This window comes from Salvelinus alpinus, chromosome 15 (genome assembly GCF_045679555.1).
Source record: "Salvelinus alpinus chromosome 15, SLU_Salpinus.1, whole genome shotgun sequence".
Taxonomy (NCBI): domain Eukaryota; kingdom Metazoa; phylum Chordata; class Actinopteri; order Salmoniformes; family Salmonidae; genus Salvelinus; species Salvelinus alpinus.
In genome coordinates, this window is record NC_092100.1 from 54,714,018 (window position 1) to 54,735,920 (window position 21,903).

General features: G+C 42.7%; 2 protein-coding genes across 19 annotated transcripts in view; both read right to left on the minus strand.

The window, feature by feature from the left end:
- Positions 1–5,356, minus strand: part of LOC139540345 (contactin-1a-like) — a 118,879-nt gene extending 113,523 nt beyond the window's left edge. For both annotated transcript variants that reach the window (XM_071344101.1, XM_071344100.1), the window contains exon 1: positions 5,208–5,356. The gene's annotated coding sequence lies outside the window, so the exon portion shown is untranslated. The remainder of the gene's footprint in view (positions 1–5,207) is intronic.
- A 13,403-nt stretch (positions 5,357–18,759) lies between these two features.
- LOC139540350 (neuronal cell adhesion molecule-like) overlaps positions 18,760–21,903 on the minus strand; it is a 114,228-nt gene continuing 111,084 nt past the window's right edge. For all 17 annotated transcript variants that reach the window (XM_071344117.1, XM_071344124.1, XM_071344114.1 and 14 more), the window contains one exon: positions 18,760–21,384. In XM_071344117.1, the coding sequence (XP_071200218.1) occupies positions 21,138–21,384 (247 nt within the window). In that variant the 3' untranslated portion in view covers positions 18,760–21,137. The remainder of the gene's footprint in view (positions 21,385–21,903) is intronic.

Consider the following 21,903-nt stretch of genomic DNA (forward strand, 5'->3'; position numbering starts at 1 on the left):
GAATATTTGTCGCTACTTTTTAAGTAAATACCAGCAATCATCTTGTGCAATTCGTTAGGAGATAAAGAACATTGTGTTCTTCCTTTAACCTGTCACATTATTATGAAGTTTATGGTAGTCCCCAGTCAAGTGTCACGTGGTGTTTGTTTACAAGCACACAGCGACAAGAGACCGGAGCCTTGTGAGTCACTCACTGTTGTGCAGAATGCACCAGGTGATCTAGTTAAAGTATGGACTTCACAACTAAATGTTTGCCAGCTAGATATCTTACAACGATTAAGTTAACTGTCTAAAATGTGCTAAATGCTCCACAGTTGTGCATTTGGTTTGCTAATTTAGTAGCTAGTTAGCTATCTAGCTAAGTGGTTAGAAGAGAATCCCCTCCTGGATCAAGAACCTTGCTGGCTAATATTATTTTTTTGCATGCAGCAAACTGGGAGTAGCAGTGGAGGCTGCTGAGGGGAGGATGGCTCATAATAATGGCTGCAATGGAGCAAATGGAATGGTATCAAACATGGCGGCAGGTAGCCTAGTGGTTAGGGTGTATGGCCAGTAACCGAAAGGTTGCTAGATCGAATCCCCAAGCTGACAAGGTAAAAATCTGTCGTTCTGCCCCTGAACAAGGCAGGTAACCCACTGTTCCTAGGCCGTCATTGTAAATAAGAATTTGTTCTTAACTGACTTGCCTAGCTAAATAAAAATATGGATACCATTCCAGCCATTACCACAAGCCCACTCACCCCAATTAAGGTGTTATTTAGTTGTATACTTATACAGTTTAGGTCAGAAACTGTACAAAATGTTAGCATTTGGTTAGCATTCTCTATGGGATTTTAATGTGTACTTGTTAACATTGCTAACTTTCAGATTACAGAGTATCAGTGGGGTGAAAACAGCGGCATCTGCGTTCAGTGCCGGTATTACCGTATATCCCGGTGTAACAATCTGGATACCACCCAAGCCTAGTGTGTGAGTTTGCTTATATCCTTGGTCTCTTGAGTAAGCGTGTTCATTTTGAAAAACACTCAGATGGGCTCTGGAGATGTCTTTCTTTGAGAGTGGCCACCATTGCTTTCCACGTGACCAAATAAACATTGCCTAACAATCTACCCCCTGCTGATGTCAAATACCAGGGCTGCCAATCACTCTGAGTCCCAGACCCAGAGTACCTTCATTATCAAACCCAAATCTCAAAAACCGACTATATTCGTTTTCTCTGACCAGCTAATGCTTTGACTCCCTAGGGGTCTTTGGAAAGCTTGGGTTTGGGGAGGGATATCTTGGGACAAATCAAATCTCACAAAAAGTCATTTGAATGACTTTAATCTCAAATGGCAGCCATCCAGGACTTCAACTTCCCTGCTTTCTAAATCACTGATTTAAGACTAAGAGGTTTAGTCAATTTGTTATGGAGCTGTACCAATTCAGTATATATCACACAAAAAGGACCACATTTCTGAACCGAAGTAGTCCAGTAGTCCAAAGAGCAACACTCAAAGTATCTCAGTCTGAAAATAGACATATGGTTCATGTTTTGATGATGTTGCAATTGTGAGGTTGGCATAATGCCTAATAGGCAAGAAGACAGAATAATAGACAAGACTTTGTAGCAGGACCAAGCTCTATTGTGTAGCCCAGGTATTCCCAAACTGGGGTATGCGTATCCCAGGGCTACGCGCCATGCCGTCGGGGGTACGCCAAATAAAAATGTCATTCACATTTTTATATATATATATATATTTTTTTTTTTATTGTACTTTTTTTTCCTTCACATTTTCAAACAGTCCATTGATATTTTCCAACGGGGCTATACATTTGAGTGAAGTTTTTTTCTCGCCTGAGTAGCCTCGTTTCACTGTCAAAGATAAAATTCAACCATCTAGTCTTCAGCGAAATAACAACACAATGTCAAATACAGGTAGCCTAGTCAAATAATTAACATCCAATCACATTAACCGTTACTCTCTCGCGGGAATTCCACCCATGGTCCGTATGTAACCAAACGCAGCTGCTGCTCATGTTGCTATCTGTACTGATGGCGCAAAAGCCATGACAGGGAGACATAGTGGAGTGGTAACGCGCGTGCAAGCAGTTGCTCCCGACGCCACTTGGTTACACTGCAGGATCCACAGAGAGGCTCTTGCTGCCAAGGGAATGCCTGACAGCTTGAAAGACGTTTTGGACACTACAGTGAAAATGGTTAACTTTGTTAAAGCAAGGCCCCTGAACTCTCGTGTATTTTCTGCATTATGCAATGATATGGGCAGCGACCATGTAACGCTTTTACAACATACAGAAGTGCGCTGGTTATCAAGGGGCAAAGTATTGACAAGTTTTTTTAAATTGAGAGACGAGCTTAAAGTTTTCATTACTGACCATCATTTTCACACAACTGGGCTATCTGGGTGATGTTTTTTTTTCTCCCCTGAATGATCTGAATAGTGAATTACAGGGACTCTCCGCAACTATATTCAATGTGCGGGACAAAATTGAGGCTACGATTAAGAAGTTGGAGCTCTTCTCTGTCTGAATTAACAAGGACAACACACAGGTCTTTCCATCATTGTATGATTCTTTCTGTGCAAATGAACTCAAGCGTGCGGACACTGTCAAATGTGATATAGCAAAGCACCTGAGTCAGTTGGGTGCACAATTACGCAGGTACTTTCCCAAAACGGATGACACAAACAACTGGATTCGTTATCCCTTCATGCCCTGCCTCCAGTCCACTTACCGATATCTGAACAAGCCTCATTGAAATTGCATCAAGTGGTTCTGTGAAAATGTAATTTAATCAGGAGCCACTGACAGATTTCTGGATTGGGCTGCGCTCAGAGTATCCTGCCTTGGCAGATCGTGCTGTTAAGACACTAATGCCCTTTGCAACCACGTACCTATGTGAGAGTGGATTCTCAGCCCTCCCTAGCATGAAAACTAAATACAGGCTCAGACTGTGTGTGGAAAATGATTTAAGACTGAGACTCTCTCCAATAAAACCCAACATTGCAGAGTTATGTGCATCCTTTCAAGCACGCCCTTCTCATTAACCTGTGATGAGTCATTCACCATTTTCCATGAACAAATAAGGTTTCATATGTAAGATGGTCAAATAAAGAGCAAAAGTATTGATTATTATTATTATTATTTGTGCCCTGGTCCTATAAGAGCTCCTTGTCACTTCCCACGAGCAGAATTGTGACAAACACTGACACTCATTCTTGTTTAACAAACGTATTGTATAGTGTGTGTGTGGCAGGCTTACAATGATGACAAAAAACAACATCTGAGAGTGCGCTGACCCTGGTGCTAGAGGGGGTGCGCAGCTGGAGGTTCAATGGCTGGAGGGGTAGGGGACAATAAAAAGTTTGGGAACCACTGGTGTGGCCAATGCATTTGGTCTCCTCTCCTCAAGCGGTTCACCGACACCATGATAATGCCACAGATAAAAATCAAATCAAATGTTATTGGTCACATACACATATTTAGCAGATGTTATTGCAGGTGTAGCGAAATCCATATAGAAGTGATGTGACACACGAATTTGATTCTGCATGGGTTTCAGCCATGTAATTCAGGAATGAAAGAGAAAAGTGGTGGAGAAAATAGGACTACATACATGCAAAGCAACTTCATTTTAGTGAGCCCCGTGATCGGGTGCAGATGGAAGAAAATATGTTTTTCCTTGCTCCTGGCATTTCTGCTGGTGAGTCTTTCTCAAAGGATGCCCTATCTGGATCTATCTCTGGGTTCAGTTGTGTCACAGAAACACCGACAGAGGACTCCCCAAACCCAATGACAGCTCCAACTCCACTGAGGCTGCACATTTGAAACGCATGATAGGACATGATGGTCCTGGGCAGAGCCAGAAATGTCTTGGGGGGGCCAGTGACTGTTATGTAATGTGTTTCTCATATATGCTTCTCTGGCTGCTTTGACTGTGCTGAAACTGTTCCAAAGCAATGAGGGAAACATTTACTGACATCATATTAACTTACTTTCGGGACTATTACACTGGTTCCATTGTGCCAGGCATGCTCAATCAAGTAGTTGAAGTATCCGAGAGAGAAAAAATACTACTTCAACTCAGGTCTGTTATGGTATACAGCAGCAAGAGCCTTATCCTTCCTCATACACCAAGTCAGAATTTGGTCCGACTTTGCAGGGCACGGGACAGCAGAAGATGCATTACATTAGCAGTCCAGTTTATAGGATTCAGAAACCTATCAAAATGACAAGCATCCCGTGAAATCCTTCTGACAGTTCGCGTCAGATTTATGAAACTGAATACGTTGGGTTGAATTGGCTCTTGGCCAACAGTCCAGCATGTCCATTGCATCTGTCATATTGAATCGTTTATACCTCATCTATCATAGTGCAGACTAGGCCGTCGGTGGAGTCTTCAGTAGCAAAAAATACGGCGAAAACCCAGGCAGGACGCGCCCATGACATGGTACCTTGGCTGACAACCTGGCTGACATTCTAGTGGTTGAGGTGATTGCCGGATGATGCTGTGATATGCTACCGCCGTCTGTTGGGGCTCCAACTAGCAGGCTACAATGAACCCAGCGACCTATATTTTCTGCTCCGGATAGTTCACAATAATTGAAATGTTAATCTTGCAGGGATTGGTCTGTTTACAGTGAATCGCCGACTGTTTCTAAATCAATTACTAGGAAAGAATAGGTGAAGCATTAGATATCCTGCTGTCTAGCCTATAATAACAATATCCTAACGTATAGGGATAGATATTTTATATGTTTAAGGTTTTATGAATGTCATTCATTAACAACGCACACACAGGTGTGTAGCTAATCATCCGTAACGTGAATCAAATGCAATCACACTATTCCTGCCTTCAAGACCGTGGAGCCAGCGCACTGTCTTGTCTGCCCGTGCATGGAAAATGCATGCCACCAAAGTCACCCAGAATAACGTTTTATATCAATGTGCAAACAGCATCGTCTCAAGATCGTCTGTATAGTCCGTTTTGCAGTCGCGAATAATAGAGCGAGAATGCAAGATGCACAAACTTGTCTAAATTGTACACGATTCTGCATTGCGGTAGGCTCCATCACTTCGTCCCCATCTCAATCATTGTAAACAACACTGATTACCCTTGCTTTGCCCAGTGCTGCAAAGACACGGCTTTTCTAGGGGGGGGGAGGAAATCAAATACATAGAATCGCTGAAGCTGCTCATCTTCTTACCTGCAATAGCGAACGATCCGTCCGTCCGTGTACATTCACGACTCACGCCTGGGTCATCGCCGGGTGCTCAGGAACTAGGAGCAGGGAAGAAACTGACAGGCAGCTGCGTCTCTGCCTTGTCCTCTTCGATTGGACGGATGGCTATAGGGGGCGCTATACGGAACTTTCATTGGGCGACAGGAGCAGCCACCCAGTCCAAAAGATGTGTTCATAACAGAAGAGATCTGACAACATAACGGAGGATTGATCATAGCTAAGTGTTGTTTTACATATTCTGCAGTGTGATGGTATCGTTTTCATTTTGCCTAAACATGAACTGTACCCGGGTGATGTCAGTACTTCATTGAGAAAATGCAGTAGCCTATTTTAATATTAAATAGCATACCACTGGGCACAGACATCAATTCAACGTCTATTCCACGTCTATTCCAACGTCTATTCCAATTTCATTGAAATGACGTGGAAATAACGTTGATTCAACCAGTGCGTGCCCAGTGTGCATTCATCATTATATATGTTTTAAAAATGAGAACGACATTGCCTGAAGCAGTCTACGTAAGTGGAGATATGAGAGAGATGTAGGCTATTATTTTCTCCATCGTGCATTAATGCCCTAAGGTAAAGTGAATGGCCTTGGTGACACGCATGTTGTCATGCGTACTATCACATTGTTCCACATCAAGATTAGCGGAGACAAACAAGGCTCACAGAGAGTAGGTCACTAGTAATTTTAAAAAGTTAAATCCCAATCCACATGACCTCCTCAAAACATGTCTACAAGCATTGCATATTGCTGTGAATGTATACAAGATACTTAAAGGCCCTCAATTATATTTTGGTACCAATGCTTATGCTTAGGCCTACAGTGAAAACATTTAAATCAGCAATGATGACATGCTCAAAAAATGTCTAGGGACTGTGTAGATTGTATAAAATATAAGGTCCTCAAGGATATTTTGCTACCAGTAATCCAAGATTTGTATGTCAATCTTTCGAATAACTGTCATTCATCTGAGAAACATGGCAGTGTACATACAGTAGGATATGAATGGCATTGTCTTCTATCAATCTCCAAGGTGACTCATAAACAGCTACCACCCTACTGTCTTTCTAGAGAATAGATAATTGTCACATATGTGGTAGAGAAAGTGCAGAGACAGAGAGCGAAAGTGAGAGACAGAGAGAGTGAGAGACAGAGAGAGTGCGAGAAAGAGAGTGAGAGAGACAGAGAGAGCGGGGGGAGGGAGACGTATGAGAGAAGAAGAGTGAAGAGACTGAAGAGGAGAGGGGGGATGTCATGATTTAACCCTCTACTGATCCCCTTTGGGACTCAACCGAAGGTATCTCCATCCCTGAAACCCAAATCCACACGGGACGTGTGTGCGCTCGTGTGTGTGTGTTCAGGTTGGTGGGAGGTGAGGACGGGGATACAATCCCCACGGTGCCATAAGGATATCGGGTGGAGGGGAGGAGACAGAGGGCATTAGTGTCAGAGTATTAGAACAAAAGCACTCTCACTTTATGTATCACCCACCCAGTGGTGCACACACACACACACACACACACACACTGGTGGTGCACTGACCTAGGGTTGTGAGAGCCTCTGTTGACTGTATCAGCTAGCTCCCCCAAGGAAATCGCTCCTTTGATTAGATAGAGATGCAGGGGGGAACCATCACATTAAAGGGGCATTTCATAGCATTTTGCATGACCCTGAGACTTTGCCAGGAAGTAAACACAGGCTTGCCAGTGGGATAGCTATGAGGCGTATTTGCAAAATAGGCCAATTAACGGTGGATATCAACAACAACAAAAAATAGTAAAAGTACCCCTTAACGTAGTGCCACTTCAGTTTTATAAACTCTAGGTATACTATTGTTGATCAGCAGAAGGGGACACACTCTGAGGGGTCAGACGGTTGGCCTCTTAACAGATGTGAGTGTCTTGGCTCACCATTCGTCAGCCATATGGAAATGTCACAGAGCAATCATAAAAAATGATCATCTCGGTCTCTCAGGCCTGTGGTGGAAAAGGCCACATTTACATATGAACACAAAGGGCCAGACCCTTCACATCAGGAGCAGACGCTCTCTCAACCTTTGATCACACTACAGAAGGAGAGAGAGAGAGAGGTACACCTATAGCTCATCTCTTGGCAGTAGTACTGTAGACTACTTTATCACTGACCTCAACCCAGAGTCTCTCAGAGTGTTCACAGTCAGCCCACTGACACCCCTATCAGATCCCAGCAAAATCACAGTCTTCTTGAACAGAGCAAAACTATATCATGAGGCATCAAAGCCAAAGGAACTGAGTAATATTAAGAAATCTATAGATGGAAGGAAAGTAGTGTGGAAACCGAGTGTGGGGTCCCTTTTAGACCCCTTCCTGGACAAAACGTTTCACTTTAATAGTGAAGGTGTAAACTTGGCAGTAGAAAACCTAAACAGTATATTTGACCTCTCAGTTTCCCTCTCAAATCTAAAAATGTCAAACAGAAAAACGAATATTATCAACAATTACAAATGGTTTGATGAGGAATGCAAAAACCTAAGAAAGAAATCGAGAAACCTATCCAACCAAAAACATAGAGACCCAGAAAACTTGAGCCTAAAACAATACAGAAATACACTACGGAAAAAGAAGGAACAGTACGTCAATAATCAGCACAATGTAATTGAAGAATCCATAGACTAACCACTTCTGGGAAAATTGGAAAACACTTAACAAACAACAATATGAACAGTTATCTATCCAAAAATGAGACGTATGGTTAAAACGCAACAGATTCACAATCTTTTTGGCTCTAAAACAAAGAAAAGCCGCATTGAGGCGCCTGTTTTCTCTCCAGGCAACCGGATCAGGCTCTCCACCCAGAACCTGCCCCTCCTCCTGCCCTACCGGAAGCTGAGCCCGCGGTTTATGGGGCCGTTTAAAGTCCCAGGGAGGGTTAAGTAATGTACCGTTTGCAACTCCCTGCTGATTACTGCATTAACCCAACTTTTCATGTGTCTCTCCTCAGGCCAGTGGTGCCTGGTCCCCTTGCTAAGGCTGGACCCAGTGACTCCCCTCCTCCTCCGCTGGACATCGAGGGAGGTCCGGCGTACTCGGTCTTGGATTCGAGGCATCGGGCGGGGCGTCTCCTGTACCTCATCGACTGGGAGGGGTACGGCCCAGAGGAGCGGTGAGGGTTTCCTGCGATGGACATCCTGGACAATTTGCTGACCAGGGATTTTCACCGCCGGCGCACTGACCGACTTGCACCTGTGGTCGTCTCAGAGGCCGGTGACGTCCTTCTCGGGGGTAGGGGAGGGGGTACTGTCATGGATCCCCCCGGTACTGCTGCTCATTCTGTTCACCAGCTCCGGAGGTCTACGTCACCGGCCTTCTAGGGGACACTGAATTTGATTCATTACCACCAACCCCGGACTGTCTTGTCTCATTATGCACACCTGGTTCCCATTCCCCGATTAGTATGTGTATATATGTGCACTCTATTCCACATTGTCCTTGTTGATTATTGCCCCATGTCCGTTGGTCTTGTGAGTACAGTACCTGTGCTTTGTTGTATATATATATATATATATATATATATATATATATATACAGTGGGGAGAACAAGTATTTGATACACTGCCGATTTTGCAGGTTTTCCTACTTACAAAGCATGTAGAGGTCTGTAATTTTTATCATAGGTACACTTCAACTGTAAGAGACGGGCTTCAACTGAACAGGAGGGCTTCTTAAAGAAAAACTAACAGGTCTGTGAGAGCCGGAATTCTTACTGGTTGGTAGGTGATCGAATACTTATGTCATGCAATAAAATGCAAATTATTTACTTAAAAATCATACAATGTGATTTTCTGGATTTTTGTTTTAGATTCCGTCTCTCACAGTTGAAGTGTACCTATGATAAAAATTACAGACCTCTACATGCTTTGTAAGTAGGAAAACTTGCAAAATCGGCAGTGTATCAAATACTTGTTCTCCCCACTGTATATATGTATATATATATATATATATATATATATATATATGTGTATATATATATATATATATATATATACATACAACAGAGCACAGGTACTGTACTCACAAGACCAACGGACATGGGGCAATAATCAACAAGGATATATATATATATATATATACAGTGGGGCAAAAAAGTATTTAGTCAGCCACCAATTGTGCAAGTTCTCCCACTTAAAAAGATGAGAGAGGCCTGTCATTTTCATCATAGGTACACTTCAACTATGACAGACAAAATGAGGAAAAAAAGTCCTGAAAATCACATTGTAGGATTTTTTATGAATTTATTTGCAAATTATGGTGGAAAATAAGTATTTGGTCACCTACAAACAAGCAAGATTTCTGGCTCTCACAGACCTGTAACTTCTTCTTTAAGAGGCTCCTCTGTCCTCCACTCGTTACCTGTATTAATGGCACCTGTTTGAACTTGTTATCAGTATAAAAGACACCTGTCCACAACCTCAAACAGTCACACTCCAAACTCCACTATGGCCAAGACCAAAGAGCTGTCAAAGGACACCAGAAACAAAATTGTAGACCTGCACCAGGCTGGGAAGACTGAATCTGCAATAGGTAAGCAGCTTGGTTTGAAGAAATCAACTGTGGGAGCAATTATTAGGAAATGGAAGACATACAAGACCACTGATAATCTCCCTCGATCTGGGGCTCCACGCAAGATCTCACCCCGTGGGGTCAAAATGATCACAAGAACGGTGAGCAAAAATCCCAGAACCACACGGGGGGACCTAGTGAATGACCTGCAGAGAGCTGGGACCAAAGTAACAAAGCCTACCATCAGTAACACACTACGCCGCCAGGGACTCAAATCCTGCAGTGCCAGACGTGTCCCCCTGCTTAAGCCAGTACATGTCCAGGCCCGTCTGAAGTTTGCTAGAGAGCATTTGGATGATCCAGAAGAAGATTGGGAGAATGTCATATGGTCAGATGAAACCAAAATATAACTTTTTGGTAAAAACTCAACTCGTCGTGTTTGGAGGACAAAGAATGCTGAGTTGCATCCAAAGAACACCATACCTACTGTGAAGCATGGGGGTGGAAACATCATGCTTTGGGGCTGTTTTTCTGCAAAGGGACCAGGACGACTGATCCGTGTAAAGGAAAGAATGAATGGGGCCATGTATCGTGAGATTTTGAGTGAAAACCTCCTTCCATCAGCAAGGGCATTGAAGATGAAACGTGGCTGGGTCTTTCAGCATGACAATGATCCCAAACACACCGCCCGGGCAACGAAGGAGTGGCTTCGTAAGAAGCATTTCAAGGTCCTGGAGTGGCCTAGCCAGTCTCCAGATCTCAACCCCATAGAAAATCTTTGGAAGGAGTTGAAAGTCCATGTTGCCCAGCAACAGCCCCAAAACATCACTGCTCTTTGTCTGTCATAGTTGAAGTGAACCTATGATGAAAATTACAGGCCTCTCTCATCTTTTTAAGTGGGAGAACTTGCACAATTGGTGGCTGACTAAATACTTTTTTGCCCCACTGTAGATCATGCTCAAACAGTCTTCCAGGCACAGACCTGACTAATGAGACATGCTGGGTGCGGTCAGCAGAATATACCAAAATGTTGTCTATATTAACCACTACGCACCGTCCCAGCATGTCCCGAAACACTTCGTTAATAAAGGCCTGGAAGACTAAAGGAGCATTAGACAGGCCAAAGAGCATTATGAGATACTGGGGCTCTGTTCTGTTCACAAACAGACCCCACAGAGCCCCAGGACAGCAACACAATTAGACCCAACCAAATAATGAAAAAACTCAAAGATAATTACTTGACACATTGGAAAACAGAGCAAACTAGAATGCTATATAAAAAAACATTTGGCCCTAAACAGAGTACACAGTGGCAGAATACCTGACACTGACCCAAACTTAAGGAAAGCTTTGACTATGTACAGACTCAGTGAGCATAGCCTTGCTATTGAGAAAGGCAGCCTTAGGCAGACCTGGCTCTCAAGAAAAGACTGGCTATGTGCACACTAGCCACAATATGAGGTTGAAACTGAGCTTTAACTCCTTCCAAATGTATGACCATATTAGAGAGACATATTTCACTCAGATTACACAGACCCACAAAGAATTTGAATTTAAACACAGACACCCTCATAGATATCATCCTGACCAACGTGCCCTCTAAATACACCTCCGCTGTCTTCAACCAGGATCTCAGCGATCACTGCCTCATTGCCTGCGTCTGTAATGGGTCCGCGGTCAGACGACCACCACTCATCACTGTCAAACGCTCCCTAAAACACTTCAGCGAGCAGGCCTTTCTAATCGACCTGGTCCGGGTATCCTGGAAGGATATTGACCTCATTCTGTCAGTAGAAGATGCCTGGTTATTCTTAAAAATGCTTTCCTCACCATCTTCAATAAGCATGCCCCATTCAAAAAATGTAGAACTAAGAACAGATATAGCCCTTGGTTCACTCCAGACCTGACTGCCCTTGACCAGCACAAAAACATCCTGTGGCGTACTGCATTAGCATCAAATAGCCCCCGCGATATGCAACTTTTCAGGGAAGCTAGGAACCAATATACACAGGCAGTTAGGAAAGCAAAGGCTAGCTTTTTAAAACAGGAATTTGCATCCTGTAGCACAAATTCCAAAAAGTTCTGGGACACAGTAAAGTCCATGGAGAATAAGAGAAACTCCTCCCAACTGCCCACTGTACTGAGGCTAGGAAACACTGTCACCACCGATAAATCTACGATAATCGAGCATTTCAATAAGCATTTTCCTACAGCTGGCCATGCTTTCCACCTGGCTACCACCACCCCGGTCAACAACTCTGCACCCCCCACAGCAACTTTCCCAAGCCTCCCCCATTTCTCCTTTCTCCTTTACCCAAATACAGATAGCTGATATTCTGAAAGAGCGGCAAAATCTGGACCCCTACAAATCAGCTGGGCTAGACAATCTGGACCCTCTCTTTCTAAAATTATCCGCCGCAATTATTGAAACCCCTCTTACTAGCCTGTTCAACTTCTCTTTCATATCGTCTGAGATCCCTAAAGATTGGAAAGCTGCCGCGGTCATCCCCCTCTTCAAAGGGGGTGACACTCTAGACCCAAACTGTTACAGACCTATATCTATCCTACCCTGCCTTCCTAAAGTCTTCGAAAGCTAAGTTAACAAACAGATCACCGACCATTTCGAATCCCACCGTACCTTCTCCGCTATGCAATCTGGTTTCCGAGCTGGTCATGGGTGCACCTCAGCCACGCTCAAGGTCCTAAAAGATATCATAACAGCCATCGATAAAAGACAATATTGTGCAGCCGTATTCATCGACCTGGCCAAGGCTTTCGACTCTGTCAGTCACCGCATTCTTATCGGCAACAGCCTTGGTTTCTCAAATGACTGCCTCGCCTGGTTCACCAACTACTTCTCAGATAGAGTTCAGTGTGTCAAATCGGAGAGCCTGTTGTCCGGACCTCTGGCAGTCTCTATGGGGGTGCCACAGGATTCAATTCTCGGGCCGACTCTTTTCTCTGTATACATCAATGATGTCGCTCTTGCTGCTGGTGATTCTCTGATCCACTTCTACGCAGACGACACCATTCTGTATACTTCTGGCCCATCTTTGGACACTGTGCTAACAAACCTCCAGACGAGCTTCAATACAACACTCCTTCTGTGGCCTCCAACTGCTCTAATTTGCAAGCAAAACTAAATGCCTGCTCTTCAACCTATCGCTGCCCACACCCACCAGCCTGTCTAGCATCACTACTCTGGACGGTTCTGACTTAGAATATGTGGACAACTACAAATACCTAGGTGTCTGGTTAGACTGTAAACTCTCCTTCCAGACTCACATTAAGCATCTCCAATCCAAAATTAAATCTAGAATTGGCTTCCTATTTCGCAACAAAGCATCCTTCACTCATGTTGCCAAACATACTCTCGTAAAACTGACTATCCTACCGATCCTTGACTTCGGGACTGTCATTTACAAAATAGCTCCAACACTCTACTCAGCAAATTGGAGTCGTGGCCAAAAGTTTTGAGAATGACACAAAAATAAATTTTCACAGTCTGCTGCCTCAGTTTGTATGATGGCAATTTGCACATACTCCAGAATGTTATGAAGAGTGATCAGATGAATTGCAATTAATTGCAAAGTCCCTCTTTGCCATGCAAATGAACTGAATCCCCCCAAAACATTTCCACTGCATTTCAGCCCTGACATCATGTCAGTGATTCTCTCGTTAACACAGGTGTGTGTTGACGAGGACAAGGCTGCAGATCACTCTGTCATGCTGATTGAGTTCGAATAGCAGACTGGAAGCTTCAAAAGGAGGGTGGTGCTCGAAATCATTGTTCTGTTAATAATGGTTACCTACAAGGAAACACGTGTCGTCATCATTGCTTTGCAAAAAACGGGCTTCACAGGCAAGCATATTGCTGCCAGTAAGATTGCACCTAAATCAACCATTTATCGGATCATCAAGAACTTCAAGGAGAGAGTTTAAAAAGAGAGAGAGAGAGAGAGAGAGCAACATCTGCAACATCTATCAGAGGTCAGAATATAGAAATTGTAGAGGAATACAAATATCTGGGTGTCCTTTTGGACAATAAGCTTCAGTGGAGTAAATTTACAGACCTGATCTACAAAAAGAGTCAACAGAGACTGTACTTTCTCAAAAAGCTGGGATCTTTTAATGTAGACTGTACTATATTGACTCTGTTTTACAAATCTTTTATTGAGAGTATTTTAACTTTTTGTATTTGTTGGTTTGGCAATGCCACTGTCAGCCAGAGAAATATGTTGAGAAGGATTATTACCACAGCAAGCAAGGTACTTGGAGTCAAACAGACAGGTCTGGATGAGATCTTTAAGGTCAGAGCCCTCCGTAAGGCTCACAAAATAATTTTAGACCCAAGCCACCCCCTGTACCAGGACTTTGAACTATTCCCCTCTGGGCACAGGTATAGGGCACCCCTCAGCAGGAAAAACACAACTAGACAATAATTTGTGCCCGGTGTGATATCCCTCCTAAATAGCTCGGGCTAATGTTCCTATCGACTCCGTAAGGCCAGCAGGCTAGTCTTTAAAAAAAAAAGTTTTATTTATATATTATTAGAATTATTATAATATTTTTTTATTGGTATGAAAGTTGTATTGTCAATTTTGTTTTGTATTTAAATGCCACTTTAAATGTGTCCATGACACTGCAACAAAATTTCCCCATGGGGACACTAAAGTCAGTAGTCGTAATAGAGATGTCGTGTATTTTTTCAAACATCTCCTTTAGGAGATTATTGACCTCGTAGATTGTTAGATTGTCCGAATATTTTCCCCTTCATTAAAAACAGGCAATGCACAGCCTGACATGGAACATACCACAGGTTTTTATCTGAAGAGGCAGTAACAGCCAGGAATGAATGGCTAATGGGTGTAATGGCAGACATAGTGTCGACACAGAACCTCTGATCAGTCCTCAGAGGGTTCATAAGATTGGTTTATTCATAGAATTTGCAATGCTCCGTTTGCTTCCATTGCATTGCTGTTGAATTAAAAACATTACGAATATTAGAACAGTCAGAATGAAGTTTTACAATAAAGATAGAATGGACATCGAAGAAGATGATAATATTTTATTCATTCATTATATTTCAATTTACTTGGAAATTCATTATTTCACTACGTGGAGAAACCTAAATACAAATAAATTGTTAGTAAAAACCTTGAAACTGTTTTAGAATAAGAACACCAAACCATTTTCAATACTGTCACAAAGTGGAAGAGTTTGGCAGTCCTTGTGCTGCTCATATAACCAACATAAACCAGAATGACGCAGTACATCGGGGGGACTTATCTTACACTCCAAAGTCCATTACATCTGAAAGTTTTCAGAGTACTGTATGGTTTTATTTAGTACAAAATAGGGACATTTCAGAAACACACAACTACTATATAGCTGACAAATGAAAACCATCCAAATGTGAACTCATGAGCAACTTCTTGTCCTGTTCGTTACAATAATGTACAATGTTCACAGCAAAGTAAAAACAAATACAAACAAACAAAAATGTATATTTATTCTACAGAAGTAGTCAAAATTGAACACAGCTCTCTCAGCCAGTCAAACGTTCACATGCACAGTTCTGCCTCTCGGGCTCTTAAAGGGATAGTTGATCAAATGTTGTCATTTGGGTGAACTATCCATTTAAGCTCCTCTTGCAGTGGTTTTCTGTACAGTCAATTAGAGTATATATTTACAAATGCAACGAATAATGTTCTGCACATCTATCACTCCAGTGTTTAATTGCTAAATTGTAATTATTGCGCCACTATGGCCTATTTATTGCCTTACCTCCCTAATCTTACTACATTTGCACACACTGTATATAGACTTTTCTATTGTGTTATTGACTGTACGTTTGTTTATTAATGTGTATCTCTGTGTTGTTTGTGCCGCACTGCTTTGCTTTATCTTGGCCAGGTCGCAGTTGTAAATGAGAACTTGTTCTCAACTGGCCTACCTGGTTAAATAAAGGTGAAATTTAAAAATTTAAAATAAACTAATTTAGTTAAACTCCCATATCTATTGGGTGAAATACCACAGTGTACCATCACAGCAGCAAGATGTGTGACCTGTTGCCACAAGAAAAGGGCAACCAGTGAAGAACAAACACCATTGTAAATACAACCCATATTTATGTTTATTTATTCTTCACTTGCTTTGGCAATGTTAACATATGTTTCCCATGCCATTAAAGCACTTACATTGAATGAGAGAAAGAGAGAGAGAGATGTGTATTTTTAGTCAATTATTGACCTCGTAGATTGGCAGATTATCCAAATATTTTCCCCTTCATTCTTCCTCTTTTTCTTCCTGTTAAAAGCAGGCAATGCACAGCCTGACATGGAGCATACCACAGGCTTTTATCTGAACAGGAACAGTAAATCAGGTGGATGGACAGGGGGGAGGCAGTAACAGCCGGGAATGAATGGCTAATGGGTGTCATGGCAGACATACTGTCGACACAGAACCTCTGATCAGTCCTCGGAGGATTGGGATGATAGGGGGGAGGAAAAGAGGGAGAGTTGGGGATAGGAAGGAGTGGTAGGGGTGGGACAGGGGATGGGGAAGGGAATGAAGATGCAGGGATGGGGTTGGGGTAGAAGAGAGGAAGGATTAGGGTAGGGACGAGATGGACGGGAAACGGGGGGGGGGGGGGGGGGGGGGTTTATGTGGTTGACGCTGGAGGATTGAGAACGGGAGATGGCTGAAAGGAGACGGATGGAGGGAAGGGTTGTAGGTTTTAAGAGGGCAGCTGCTGTTTCGGTGGTAATGATCACCAGTAAACACACATGATTATGTTGCCATGAAAATGAATTGCTAAGCTTCTTACCAGGAAGCCCATGTAACCGAGGACCAAAAAGAAAACAATAGCAAATGGGACTGTGTTGTGGCGTACGACCATGTGGTAGAATAATGTCCAATTATTTGGTTATGTTGCAGATATATTGACATTGGTTCGTGCCAGTTCACTTACCTTTGGTGCTCCCAGCAGATCATTCCGCATGTCATGATTTTATTTACACAACATCATCCATCCTATGAAAATCTGTTCAACGAAAGTTGAAATAAAGCGTGTAAATGTTTCAAATCGAGTAATAGTTGAATTTGGATGTACACTTCTGCGCTAGTCACGGGAGGTTGGTGGCACTTTAATTGGGGAGAACGGGCTCGTGGTAATGACTGGAGCGGAATCAATGGAATGGTATCAAATACATTAAAATAAAAACATGGTTTCCAGGTGTTTGATGCCATTCCATTTGCTCCGTTCCGGCCATTATTATGAGCTGTTCTCCCCTCAGCAGCCTCCACACTGGGTGATGCTTTTATTTCACATTGAGACGGTAATGATCCTGTTTGTTATTTTCTCATCCGTATGATTGCCTTTTAATCACTAGGTGGCAGTAAAGGCTAGAATACAAATCTTGTATGATGAGGTGGCAGTCCACAAATGGCAATTACCATCTATAAGATACTTAGATGGTTAGAGGATTAGAGGGCAATAGCCACCTTTCTGGGTTAAAGTCATGATTGTTTTCGTTCATTTCTATCCACAAAATAATACTTGCTGGTCCAATTGCTGGTGAGGAAAGTTTCCCGTTTGAGAGCATCCATTTAGTTCTCTCTGTGCATCCAGGAAGATTTGAATAGCTGTTATATCAACTGCTATAATTACTGAGAAAGCATCCGTGAAATAATTACGCCCAATGAATTTAACCATGCAGTAGAAAGAGAGAGAAGGCAAAGTGAACAGAAGGCAAAGTGTTCTTGCCAAACGGAGAAGTGGTCCAGGAGCCCCCCCACCAGACGTTCTTGCTTCCTGACACCAGTGCAGTGTGCTGTGTGTGTATGTGTGTGATGGCACACCAGATGGTCTGTGTGCTCGCTCCCAGTTACACCCATACATACAGTGCATGACCATAGTGGAAACGGAAAGGTCAACAAGTGAACTCCAACAAATATGGCTGAACTGTTCTGTTTCATCAGGACTCTCTCGGTCTCTATTCTCACACATTATCTCTCTCCCTGTCTGTATATGACTCTTTCTCTCCCTCTCTCCTCTTCCTGTCTCTCTCTTCCTCTCTCAGCCCCCCGCATCTCTCTGATTCGGAGGGGTTGGGTTAAGTGCAGAAGATACATTTCGGTTCAATCCATTCCGTTGTGCAACTGACTGGGTCTCCCGATTCCTTTCCCACTGTCTCCAGTTTACCGTGAGGCTAGCAGCATACTTCAGACTCTACGGTTGACTTAATACTTTCACTGCATTGCATAAGTCGCCTGCGTCCTTTGGCTCGCAGCATAGGGTGGTGTTGTCTCACACCGTGCTACCCTGTGATCTGCTTGTTTTTGGAGCAACTACTCCTACCTGTTCCTGTTCCTGTCAGGGAGTGTCTTAGCCCCGAGGCAGCTTGTAAACTGACTTGCGTTTTCATTTCACCCAAGTTCCCTCGTGTAGTCCTTCATCTCAAAAAAAGATCCCAGGTATAATAAGCAACCCCAAAGTGTTTAGCATTCGTTTCATACCAAAATCTGGTTTTGCACTCACACACACGCTCACAGACCTCCATCCCCCAATACAGAGAGTGCAGTGGGAAAAGAAGTGATGAGAGATCCAGAGCGAGAGATTCAGTATGAACCCCTCACCAACACACACACACACACACCTTATCTCCCAGTTCTGTGAAGGTGTGAAATCATCGTCCTCTTCATTGATGCTTATTCCCATTGCCAAGGAGTTGGTCTGTTGTGGAGCAAAACATACTGCTGCTATGACACTTTATCGTAGTGTAATATATTAGAATATTTATGGAGCCATTGTGTAGCACCTACTTTATCATGCCTTCATAAGATTGGTTTTATCATAGAATTTGCAATGCTCCGTTTGCTTCCATTGCATTGCTGTTGAATTAAAAACATTACGAATATTAGAACAGTCAGAATGAAGTTTTACAATATAGATAGAATGGACATCGAAGAAGATGATAATATTTTATTCATTCATTATATTTCAATTTACTTGGAAATTCATTATTTCACTACGTGGAGAAACTTAAATACAAATAAATTGTTAGTAAAAACCTTGAAACTGTTTTAGAATAAGAACACCAAACCATTTTCAATACTGTCACAAAGTGGAAGAGTTTGGCGGACCTTGTGCTGCTCATATAACCAACATAAAACAGAATGACGCAGTACATCGAGGGGTACTTATCTTACACTCCAAAGTCCATTACATCTGAAGGTTTCCAGAGTTCTGTATGGTTTTATTTAGTACAAAATAGGGACATTTCAGAAACACACAACTATATAGCTGACAAATGGAAACCATCCAAATGTGAACTCATGAGCAACTTCTTGTCCTGTTAGTTACAATAATGTACAATGTTCACAGCAAAAAAAAAAAAAAAAAAAGTAACAAAAAAAGTATATTTATTCTATAGAAGTAGTCTATATTGAACACAGCTCTCTCAGCCAGTCAAACCTTCACATGCACAGTTCTGCCTCTCGGGCTCTTAAAGGGATAGTTGATCAAATGTTGTCATTTGGGTGAACTATCCATTTAAGCTCCTCTTGCAGTGATTTTCTGTACAGTCAATTAGAGTATATATTTACAAATGCAACGAATAATGTTCATAAAAAAAAAAAATACGTAAAACTTGATGCAAGTTAAGAAATATTTTTTTTCCGATCCCTTCCTTATCACGCCAAAGGCCATCAAATGTAGTTAGTATAAGTGACTAGCATGAATATTATCCCCTCAACACGCACGCACACACCTCGCAAAAATATGACCAAACACTTCGTAGATGACCCGAACCTTGAAAAGAATGTACAGAGCATTGACCGTGTCCAATATGGCAACCCTACGCCGCTTATCTGAGGGAGAAGCATTTTGAAGCTTTTCAAAAGATGACTGTATGAATTATTCCTTCATTTATGGAGTCCTCCATCCTTTCATCCTTCCTAGCTGAACCCATCATCCTCCGAGTATGACTATTGCTTCATGGGCATTCCACTCACCGAACTCTGGGTAAAACGGTCTTTTTGTGAATGAATCTAGACTGAACTGAAATCAGAGTTCTGTATTAAAAAGGCACAGTACTGCTGAAGGCCACCCAGCACCACAAATAAAACGCAAAATTTTTAAAGAAAAGCAAAAGAGTTGGATGTCAATACGTGCACTTTGGGTCTCACAGGAAGCGCCATAAGGTCACCGTCAGGGTCATGTGATGTGCAACCACAGGAAGTAAGGTCACGTGCAGGTCAACGGTTATGATGATGATGTCATGACAGCATGCCGCACTTCGGCATTTGCAGATGATCAAAACAAAGGTGACATGTGAGGACCAGTGGAGGCTGGTGGCTTCGTGGTGTTTGATACCGTTCCGTTCATTTAATTCGAGCCATTACGATGAGCCTGTCCTCCCGTTTAAAGTGACACCAGCATCCCCTGGTGGGGGCGTGGATGCAGCGACTGACGTAACTAGAGTCATGCTTGGTTGAGCCTGCTTGGAGTCGGAATTATAGATTCAGGCAGAAGAATACTTTTAGGAGCTCACTGGACATAATCCTGCATTGTAAATGCAACTGTATAAACTGTACCAACAGCCCCCGTCTTGCAAAAAAGACAATTAATAATATGCATATACTTAGTGACACGTTTCACCACCATGTCGACACTGACGCCTCCTTACGGTTGCCCTGAAGGGAAAAGGACCTCTAACACACACAATAATATCAAGATAATGCTTTGACCGGAAAAACAATATGGCAAACCCAAATAATTCAAAAATGTGTACCGCATAGTAGTTCAAGATAGATAGACAATACCTTCCATGTAATAATCTACTCATTTGTGTTAATATATGTTTGTACATCATTTCAGGAAGATGTCTGGTTCTAAGTGTCGCTACTAAGTCAGTAGGCTACAGAGAATAAAACAGTTGGAATAGTCTCCACAATCCCTTCACAAATTCAGTGATTTCCAAATGATAACGTACAATCCTCCAGTAGTGTCCTGCAGCATTGCGTTAGTGTAGAGAATCTCACACGTGTCTGTTATGTGTCTCTTAAGAAGTCTCCTATGTGTTTGTGACAGTAGTGTGCGGATGGGTGGGGCATGGGATGACAATAAGCCACAAGGTGACGTGAGGAACAGCCCTGTGAAGATGGCGAATGGAACAGCCACTGGAGAGCCCCTACAGGTTTGGATGTCCAAATGTCTGGCTACACAAACCTACGGGCCTGGCTGTTTAACCAGCTGGCTACAAAGGAGTTCAGTTTACTGCAGCACCACCTACTGGCCTGGCCGCCTATCCCTCCACCTGGCTGACCTACTGATCAACCAGCTGGCTACACAAAGGAGTTCATAGCGGAGGTATTAACAGGGGACGGGGCCTCAGAGCTTTCGTGACCCCCAGCGGTGTCCCTGGCGGAGCTCTTTCCGCTATACTGTCCGATAAAAGACCCGTCCTCGTTGAACTGGCCGTCTCCCCCATCGCCGCCGTAGTCTACTAAACTGTCATCACTGTTGTCCCTGTGCACCGTCCCGTTAGACGGTGTGCGGCTCCCTTTTAACGGCTTATGGTCCTCAGTGTCACTAGGAGAAAACGACATGCAGGTGAAATGATGACAGAATGATGTAAACAAGGAGTTCAGTGAATGGCGTTTTCTTTAGATGGAGCACTGAAGAATTTCCAATTACTTTTACTACCATTACCCAAGTATTGTAAAGAAAGATAGCCTGGATTCAAATGTGTCTAATTCCAGAAAAAAACTATATTATTTCACAGCTTATGATAATATTTGTTTATATCCTGAATTGGGTTGAAATTTGGACTCAGAAGGCACTACTTCTGACAGTATCGTTTAAAACAAAAATCTAGCCCCAAGTCTAAAAAAAATGATGTGAGCGATTAGTTGGTTTTCATCACGCAACAGGGGAATACAAGCAAAATCATACCCATTCCAAATTTCCCCTGAAGCCATGACATGAGGTGGAAAATAATACATATTTGCTGTATTGCTAGACATAAACGTTTCTCCCCAACAAAAGTTGCAATGACAAACTGAAAATCCAAAGATGTAATAAACAATCACATGAAAAGCGAATTAATTG